At 39.7% G+C, this 10,500-nt stretch overlaps 1 protein-coding gene across 2 annotated transcripts; it reads left to right on the top strand.

The window, feature by feature from the left end:
* The first annotated feature begins 3,048 nt into the window (after positions 1–3,048).
* On the top strand, positions 3,049–9,850 carry LOC135106293 (alpha-1,3/1,6-mannosyltransferase ALG2-like). Of its 2 annotated transcripts, none has more exons than XM_064015159.1 (2): positions 3,049–3,344; positions 8,345–9,850. In XM_064015159.1, the coding sequence occupies exon 2, from the start codon at positions 8,398–8,400 to the stop codon at positions 9,619–9,621; it is 1,224 nt and encodes a 407-aa protein (XP_063871229.1). In that variant the 5' UTR covers positions 3,049–3,344; positions 8,345–8,397; the 3' UTR covers positions 9,622–9,850. The 2 variants fall into 2 exon arrangements, with proteins under 2 accessions (XP_063871229.1, XP_063871230.1); XM_064015160.1 differs by lacking the exon at positions 3,049–3,344 and adding an exon at positions 6,298–6,499.
* The last annotated feature ends 650 nt before the right edge of the window (positions 9,851–10,500 follow it).

The following is a 10,500-nucleotide window of genomic DNA, read 5'->3' as shown; positions in this document are numbered from 1 at the left end:
AACCACTTTACTGGAGGATAGATGGAAAACACATGGGAATGACTCTGAGCACAGCAAGTCTAGATTGTAAGGCTGTATTAACAACAATTGATGCTTAACTGCTGGTTACACTTTGACATCACAGAACCAAACTCTCACACTAGCTATCACTTCAAACCCAGCCATCCACATCCAGGCCTACCAAAAGTAAGGTTTATCCTAAGTATACCATCATCCACAAATCTCAGAGGTGCCTAGACAATCTTTAGATAGATACGTTAAAAAAGGGAACACACATATACCCATATATTTCTGGCAATAGATATTTCACTAAATTCTCTCTACTAAAGGAAGATAATTATTTTTGTTTAACACCCTGGTAGTGTTATGGTCAGTATGTTGCAAAATACAGGGTACAAATCTTTAATAAGAATTTTTCTTAGTATCTTCTTTCACAGTGAATCTTGTTCATCCTGCAAGAAATTAGTCAAGCCTGGCAGAAGCAGTGTATATATAGCTGTTCTTTGTCCATAATGTGTGTGTATTTGTTTACTAACATAGGGATGAGTTAATCCCATTGTTCATCGCACTACACCCCACCGCCAGTAAAAGTGCAATGTATGATAAACAAACCACTGTTTCATAGTGCAGGGAAAGTATCCAGTTTGGTTGAAATAAAGGGATTAATATGAAATTTAAACATCTGTCAGTTGCTACATCTCTGTATGTCATCACTCAGCTGACTTGACCACCTGTTAAGGAGTACTCACACTTGTCCTGTTCGCCTGGAAATTGTGGCCAATTTCTTCACACATTTCATACTGATGTTATGATTTAAGTGGCATGTAAGCCTCAGATATCCCAAACCAATATAGCTCTTATTGACTCCCTCCAGAAGGGTGGTTTTGGTTCTAAGGAGATTTCTAGGAGGACAAGACTGTCACAAAGAACTGCACTGTGCACAGTGTTGGCTGAAAGATCCTGTGAAAATAATGATTATTCCACACCAGTGAAACAAGCTGCTTTGGACAAAGACATGTTTTATCAAAAAGAACTTTACTTTTAATAAGATGCCAGCTGAGTGCTTCACCATTCCTCTGGGCAAGAGGAATAAAGCAAAAACTCTGGGTGTGTGTGACAGAACGTAATAAAACCACAAGGATACCACTTTTATTGGCAGCAGGTGTAGCCTTGGTAATTGTGGTGTATTCAGCCTTAGTTGTTAACTAAATACCCAACACAAAGACAATTTAGAACATGTTTTCTTATTCCTTGTATGTCATTAAGGTGTTTGGAAGTAACAGAATGACATTCCCTCCTGTATATCTCCCTGTGATGACAATGATTGAATTTCTTCCTAAATCCTGCTGATTGTATGAATGTGTTTGGATGTGGTGCTAGCAAGGATAGAAGGGAGAGATTGGGAGTATGTATGAGACAAAAGTTGGATATGCTTGCAATGAGTGAAATGAAAACAATTAGTGAGTGGAAGGAGTTCAAGTGTAGAGAAAGGAAGAGCTTAGCTGATGAGTCCATAAGTGCAGTAGGATGTGCTGGAGTGAAAGGACCTTACATTGAGGCCTGTGTGGATGAAGTTGGGTTAGAAAATGTGGATGTTTGTTAGTGCATATGATTGTGATGAAGAGAGAGAGAAGCAGTGTAAAATGACATCAGTGAGTGCAGTTTAGGAGTAAATGTGTAGTATTGCTGGATGACATGAATGATAAGAGCTTGGAATGTAATTGAAGGTATATAGTTAGTATGATGTGTCTGAAAGAAATGAAAAAGGATAAGAACATTAGCTTTATGCACTACATAAAAACTAACTAGAAATACTTAATTTAAGAAGGATATTTATAAGTATAGTTGGATGAGACATTGGGGTTGGAAGGATTGTTGAAGAGCAATGATGAATTATGTGGTTTTGTCCAGGAATGCAATGGGAAGATGATTACATGTGAGACGCTGATGAGTTTAAAATGGAGGTACATCTCACCACAGCCTGGTGGAAGAAAAAATAGAGGTTTAGGGAGAATGCGAGCAAGGCAGGTTGGGTGTGACAGTGAAGATCTGAAAACAAATGGGTTAGGTAAAAGAAAGTGATTGAACATTATGAAAAGCTGTAATTTGTGTGATACGGAGTGAGAGTGATTTTGTGAGTGAGTGACATGGCGACGTAGAAAAAAGTGACGGTCACCTAAAGGTCCACTCACATACATCATTGATGTATTAGTTCCATGTCAGTTAAGAGCTTCAGTGCCAGTGAAAAAAAAAATATTGTTACTTTGAATTAGGCTGGCGCGTTCACAAATGTCTGACGCAGTTCCGTGTTTTGAGTCTCCTTGTCAGTTCCATCTCCGTTCTGCAATATATATATATATATATATATATATATATATATATATATATATATATATATATATATATATATATATATATATATATATATATATATATATATATATATATATATATATATATATATATATATATATATATATATATATATATATATATATATATATATATATATACATATGCTGTGGATGTATAGAATCTCTTTTCTTTCACACCTCATGTACCCACTTTCTTTTCTTCAGCTTATGCTCAGCCTCTTCCTCTTCATCAAGAATTATGACAGTCATTGCCAATTCAACTTATGAAAACTTTACCATCTTGGAAATCACTGACGCAGTACAGATGTGTGTGAACAGACGTCACTGGAGCATCACATATTTCACTGACACTGAACTGATACGTCACTGATGTATGTGAATGGGCCGTAAGACTGCTGTAGTAAAGGGTGCAGAAAAGGTCTGCAGTATGAGATGGGTGGTGGGGTGAGGACAGGGAGCAAACAATGGAGTGAAGTACAGCTGGTTTTTTTTTTTTTTTTTTTGTTCCATATCCATATACTTTGCCTCTTCTTTGGGCTAGAGTTCGTGTTCTACGTAAAAAAGAAAGAAAAAGAGTTACAAAGAATGGTTCGTTATCATACATGTTTTCCTCTTTAAATTTAATATTGACAATATTGGATCCACAGAGAAGAAAGATTTGTTTCAGGCTCCAGCAGCAGAATACAAGGAAAAAATAAATAAATAAATAAGGAAAAGTGCCCTGTCTGACGCCGCCACACATAAGAAAGAGGACATAATAGGGACATACCTGTTTGAAAATAAATATAGTATGAAAACAAAGAGAACAATGCATAAATAATGATACGGAAGGAAGAGGAGAAAAGGAAGAAAACAGAAGACCAGACGGTGAGAAGAGACGCTCCAGGGAGTGCCGTTTCAAAGGCAACACTCAAGAAACAACTCGACAGCAGTAGTAGCAGCGACGGCGGGGCGGTGACGTGAAGCAAGGTAGGTAACGCAGTAAGAGCGGCAGCATTATAACAATAACAAAAGTAGCATAAATACATCAAATAAACCGGAAGGCCACAGACAACTTGAAGGTAAAACAACAAGTCAAGACACCGAAAAGTGGCAGCCGTGACAAAGGCTTGTGCCACGAACACTGGCTGGACTGGACACTGGTAGCAGGAGTGGTAGTGCGGTGTGAGGATGACTGCCACACTTACAGGCCATGCAGTGTTGTCAGTGTGTGTGTGTGTGTGTGTGTGTGTATGGGGGGGGGGCGGCGATCCTGGAAGTAATGTCAGGAGAAGCTAAGGCTGACCCAGGTGCCAATTCTTTGATATTCGGCGTAGCAGGTAGACCAGCCCTTTTTGGCCTGTTAAACTGCATGTTGGGCATTACTGATATGCGTGCTGAGCGGACGTGTCGGCCTGAGCTCCGTCTTATACTCGATCATCTGTCTTAGCCTCTCAAGTTTGGCTTGTGCCTGGTGGTTAGTGTGCCCATCACCCAGGTAAGTCCTGGAGTCATGGCTGGTAAGGAGATTATGGTAGCCGGAGCAGACCCTGGTCCAAGCTCAGGGGACATGGGCGGTGCTGCTGCGGATGATGTTTATCCGTTTGGTGCTTGTAATGTAAACATTGGTAATGAAGACAGTATATCTTGTTAAGTTCACTCTCCATTCCCTCCCAACCCCCTAACTCCTCAAACAAGCTTGAGGACCTATGGGGAATTGGGTTTTTTTGGGGGAGGGGGGATTAAAAAAAAAAAAAGCGAAATAAGGGCGTTAAAAAAAATCTAAGGAAATTTGTCCAAATATTCCGAATTTCACTGACCTAACCTATCCCCTAGACTTAACCCCGCTAGGACGTTGACTTAACATAACATAACCTAACTTGGCCGGTGGGGCTGCACCCCCCTCTCCCCACTAGGACGTTAACCTAACCTAATCTAATCTAATGTAGCATAATCTAACCTAACCAAATGAGTCACCTCAAAAATTATACCGTTATGCCTTACTGGTGTGGTATGGAGATTCTTAGGGTGATGGAGGTGGGTGCAGTTTGGCGGCTTCCTAAATAAACACATGAAATGTGTCTCCAAAACAAATGAAAAGTATAACTGAATCTACCGAGTGACAGCGTATGATTGGAGGGATCAGCTGTATGGATATCATGAAATCCTGATATGCTGCTACCCACAAATCTCAGTTATAAACAAAAGAAAATCATTTCAATGTTTACTCTTGACTGGTGCAGATCTTGCTGAACTTAGAAAATATTGAATTTCTCCATACTCTCAAGTGCTGTTACAGCCATACTAGACACGTCTCCCAGTTTGTTTTATGTTTACAGCAAGGTCAATGAACCTTCTAATGACGTGTGAGTTTCATGCTTGTATGTAATACAGACATGATTTCATATTAACCATAAAGACTCCTCAGAGTGTGAGCTGTGTTCTGTCTGGACACATGGTGCCCAAAAGTGTTGAGGACTTGCATATAAGGCCTTCAAGACCATTGTTGACTTTTCAGAACATAGTGCCTCCTATGTTTGCACTGCTTGCCGAATCAATCATCCACATGGTGTCAACAAACCTACTTCAGGTAACAATGATCTGACTCATCTGTTTGAGACAGTTAAGGCTTTATCATGTGATGTGTCCACTCTACCTAATGAAATCAGAGACCTGAAATCCAGCAGACACTTAGGTAGCCCAAGTTCCAATGACCTTACTTCTCAGCTTGTTTCCAGTCCAGTTGAAATAAGAACCATCCTCCATGAAGAGACAGTTGAGATCAGAGAGAAGGACAAGAGAGCTGACTCAGTTATTTTAAGAGGACTTGATTTAGGTGTAGATTCTGTTTCTCAGAAGTTTGGTGAAGTTGCCATGGCCTCAGTATCATCTCACCTACTGACATTTTCACCATGAGCCCACCAGTTGACATGAGGGGCCATAAATTTAAAATTCATATGCAACGTTCTCAGTTAGAACCTCATAGACGGTTTTTCTCTTGTTGAATCATCCAGAGATGGAATTCATTACCACAAGAAGTTGTTGAAACACTCAATCTCCCTGTATTTAAGTTTAGATTACACACCTTGGGTGATGACCTATTTTCTGCATGATTACATCTCTGTCCATTCAATTTACACACTTTGTACTAGGTTTTTCTTTCTTTGATCATTTTTTTTATTTAATTTCTATTACTGAAAGATACACTCAACCAGTCAGTCATTATCATGTATAATAGTGCTGCCTGTTAGTCTGACTGGAGTATCTATCTGGAGCTTCTGGGCCTGTCCCTCCCCTCACCCAGTCTTGGCTGGACTCGGGATGGTAAGGACCTACCAGATGAGTTGAAGAGGTGAGTTGGTAGCAGGAGTGGTAGAGTGGTGTGAGGGTGACTGCCACACTTCCAGGTCATGCAGTGTTGTCAGTGTGTGTGTGTGTGTGTGTGTGTGTGTGTGTGTGTGTGTGTGTGTGTGTGTGTGTGTGGGGTGAGCCCATGAAGTAATGTCATGGGAAGTTAAGGCTGACCCAGATGCAAATTTTCTGATAACTGGTGTAGCAGGTAGACCAGCTCTTTTTGGCTTGTTAAACTGCATGTTGGGCATTATTGATATAACAAGAGTATTTTTTAAATCATGATCTTCACAAGGATTACCAATGGAATTAATGAAGCAAATTAATTTGTACCTAATCCAGCCAAGCCCTGAGATAGAAGTGCTAATATTATTTCAGTATTTCCACATTTTCAATCAATGGCTGGGTTAGGTTAGGTATTAACAAACTTCTTTGATTTCACTGGTCATCCCTTTATGGTGTAGATCACAATTTGAAAAGGCATCACTTTTTTGCCCTAAAATGAGTAGTCATAATCTCAAAATTAGTAGGCTAAGGCTTTTTCCATAATGCCCTGATGTGTTTTATTTTACATTTTGGTGGCACACTGCAGCTGCTGGCCTGGCCACTGGGACAATGTCTGGTGTGTGTCAGTGGCCCTGTTGTCCAGCCGTGGCGGCCCATGTCATTTGAGCTATAATGCCTTTACACCTGCTTTCGTGCCGCATCACATAGGATGTGATCTTTGAAGCCTTAAGCTGTCTAGGCTGTGATCCTTGAAGTCCTGAGTCGTCTAGGTTGTGACCTTTGAAGCTGTGAGTTGTCCAGGCTGTGATCCTTGAAGCCTCGAGTTGTCTAGCCTGTGATCCTCAAAGTTCTGAGTTGTCTAGACCATGATCCTTGAAGCTGCAAGTCATGGGCCAGTGTTCTTTAAACTTTTTTCATCATGACCCAGTTTGATTATATATATGGTGGTACCTTGGTATATGTCCTTAATCCATTCCAGATCCTTGAACTTGTACCAAACAGGATGCATTCCAAGCAAATTTTTCCCATAGGAATTAAAGGGAAAGTTATTAATCCATGTCTATGAAAAAAAATCCTTTTGTCATTGGCATATTATACAGTACATTGATGGTATTGTATAAAATAATTTAAACACTGCTTGATACTAAAATACATACCATATCTGATGGCATATAAGACACATGGGCATATAAGACACACCCCCATTTCAGCAGGGCATATTTAGGAAAAAAAGCTTTTTTTTTTATGTATTTAAGCATGTAATATTTAAAGCAAGCTAGCAATACAGCTGAACAAAAAGCAAGCAATCACATTACTAAAAATATTCTATATGATTGCAGTAATAAAACAGAAGTAGTGGCTTAGTTACAGAGGTGAGGCAAAGAATGCAGCCCAGCTGCCAAGATGTCAACAACACACTTGCTGCATCACTGAACAGGCTGCATTTTCATTTTCAACATTTCCTTAAATCATATTATGGTTGAAAAATATGAAATAGCACCATTACCTATAATGTGGTGCTGTAAATCTTCAGGTTTACGGACAAAGGAAATTTCAAAATTAAATCTACAGGAGGCCTCATATTTGCATATAAGATACTGGGTGATTTTTTGAGCCATTTTTATGAAAAAAGGTGCATCATATATACCATCAAATATGGTAAATACAAAAGCAATTAGATGAAATAAATGAGAAAAGTTGAGTGCCTACTAGGATGTTGCTGAGAAGGGAGATGTTATTGTTTGGAAGGAGTCATTAACTTTTTTTAGAATTCATGGTTAATGAATTTAAAAATGTATGTGAAAAATGCAGAATTGCGTAAAAATTCAGTTATAATTGGGGTTGTTCACTGAATGGTACCAATGGATGTACTGACACTCATGGGCAGTCGTGACTTTGTTTTGGGAGAGGTAAACAAGGGTAGTGCATGGTGTCATGACTCATTTTGACCCATACAGGTTTTAGCACACAAATTGTATTTCAAATGAAGGTTGTGTACCAAGCAATTTTTTTCGTGTCCAAACAGGATGTATACCAAGTTGGACTTATTACAAAGTGGACATATAGTGAGGTACCACTGTGATTAGTTTTGGCTGTATTAAGGTGCAGTTTATTTGACTTAAGCTACTGATTTATTAAAATTAGTTCATGTTTTAAAGTCTGATGTAAGAAATTTATATTTTTCATCTGTTAGCAGACTTGTGTCATCATAATTAGTGAATATAGACTTAGAAGCATATGGTATATGCATATAAAAGAGATCCTAAAATAGATCTGTGTACAACTTCACTTGCAGGCTTTTATGGAGATCTAGAATTACAATAAACAGTCTGTGGTTTAGCCAAAGCTGGGTTTGGGGTTTGTGGGTTTGCACCTATCAGCTATACACTGGCAGGTGCCATACTACCAACCACCACTCATTTGCTGCTTCATGGACAAGGGCATGGATGGGAGGAGACTGCCTATCTCTATACCACTTAGGGATTTCTTGATTTAAAGCTGTTCATATTAACCATTGTACTACAGTGTGTGTGTGTAAGAGAGAGAGAGAGAGAGAGATTACACATTAAGTAAATCATATCCTTATAGATCACTTCTTAATGTGTGCCTTTTACTCATCCCTGCTGTAACAGGGATATTCCAGAAGCTGCATCTGAAGATTGCTGAGGTCCCAGTGGTCAGCAAGATGGTGGTAGTAGCATTTGTTCATCCTGACCTGGGCATTGGTGGGGCTGAGCGCCTGGTGGTGGATGCTGCCCTGGCACTGCGCAGGAAGGGCCATCAAGTGCACCTGTTTACTGCACATCATGATCCAACACACTGCTTCCCAGAGACCACTGATGGCCAGCTAGAAGTAACCTGTGTTGGGGACTGGCTGCCACGCTCCACCTGTGGCAGCCTCATGGCACTGTGGGCATATGTACGTATGGTGTATGTGGCGCTCTACCTGGTGTTGGCTAGTGGTCTGGCCTTTGATGTGGTGTTTGTGGACCAGGTATCTGCCTGCATCCCCTTCCTCAGGCTTCGGCGGCAGGCAAAGATACTCTTTTACTGTCATTTCCCAGATCAGCTGTTGACCCAGCGTCGCACTGTGCTGAAGAAGTTATACAGATATATCCTTGACACTCTTGAGGAGTGCACCACCAGGCAAGCTGACTGTGTGTTGGTCAACAGCCATTTCACTGCCTCAGTATACCGTGACACCTTTCCTTCCATTGGATCTGCACCCTCAGTTCTCTACCCCTCACTAGACTTTGATAAATTTGATAAGTATTCCTCTCTTACCTTACATGATGTTGGTCTAGATATTGACAGTACCTGTATGTTTTTGTCTTTAAATCGCTTTGAGCGCAAGAAGAATCTAAATCTTGCTCTGGAATCTTTCAGTCTATTAGTAGAAAAAGTTGGGAAGCAGCATGATTCTGCTTTACACCTGGTATTGGCAGGTGGCTATGACCACCACCTTCAAGAAAATGTTGAGCATTACTGTGAGCTGGTCAACACTGCCAGGAGTCTAGGCATTGTGGACATGGTTACCTTTCTTAAGTCTCCTGAGGACAGGGTGAAGGTAGCTCTACTAAGAGCAGCTAAGTGTCTCCTCTATACTCCTGACAAGGAGCACTTTGGCATTGTGCCAGTGGAGGCCATGTATTTGGGTACACCAGTCATTGCTGTTAACAGTGGAGGGCCACGGGAGACAGTGGTGAGTGGAGAGACAGGCATCCTCACCCACCAGACTCCAGAAGCTTTTGCAGAAGCAATGGAGACCTTTGTTACTGGCAAGAGTGACAGGGAAGCTATGGGCACTGCTGCACATAATCGTGTGATCAGTAATTTTTCTTTCATTAAATTTTCTGAGCATTTGAACTATATAATACAGGGGCTAATGGATGAAAGGAAACAAAAATAGTAGATATTATTTGTAAAGTTCATTCCAGATACCATTTCAGTGATTGACTTGGTATAAACTTTATTTTTTTAATTGTAAAATTATAATGAAATGTCATAATATTCATGAAGACATGAGCGATAGAGGTGAGTCATTGGTACATATCAGTCGTTCTGTTTTTTGCCAGTATAAAGTAAGGTTTTCACATGTGACTACTACATACATAAGTAATATATCATAAAACAGCAAATTATTGTAGTGTTGTGATCCTTATCTATTAGTTAGCAATATACAGCAATACTACATAGGTGTACTGTAGCAAAACAACAGACTATACTGCTTACCCACAAAAAATGTGGTTTTCAAGCAACACAGCCAGAGGAGAATATCACTCCACCCTCCATGTTGCCTCAAAATTTTTTATTTATTTACTTTTTGTCAACTTTTAAGAGAGTAGGAATATGTGAAATTCCATTAATTGTCAAGTAGGTTACCAACCAGTCTGGCTTGTTTGGATGATATTACTATGTTACTATGAAAATGTGAAACTGACAGACATGTAACTAGCACTCTTAGTAATATGCACAAGGTTATTCCAACAGAACTGGAAACACACACACACACTACCCTAATAATAGTAAAATAGAAAAAAAAAAAAAGAGATTCTCCAGCACTTATTGTCAAGACATTTTCATTAGAATGATTTAAATATTTTTTATTATTATTCAATTATATAATTTAAAGTAGAGGCAAGGCAGACTGCAAATAACGTATGAGATGGAGGTCTGTCCATCAAATGATGAGGACATCACCATGATCCTTGGTACCAAACACGATATCATGCTGTGGCCATGACCAAACATGAATTGACCAAAGAGTTGTTCATCTAATCATTGAAAC

Source organism: Scylla paramamosain, chromosome 13 (assembly GCF_035594125.1).
Source record: "Scylla paramamosain isolate STU-SP2022 chromosome 13, ASM3559412v1, whole genome shotgun sequence".
NCBI classification, from domain to species: Eukaryota; Metazoa; Arthropoda; class Malacostraca; order Decapoda; family Portunidae; genus Scylla; species Scylla paramamosain.
Note: the sequence above shows the minus strand (reverse complement) of the source record. Positions and strands in the feature narration are given on the sequence as shown.

Excerpts from the sequence above, each read along its gene's own strand:
- LOC135106293 (XM_064015159.1), top strand. The coding sequence starts at position 8,398 with ATGGTGGTAGTAGCATTTGTTCATCCTGACCTGGGCATTGGTGGGGCT.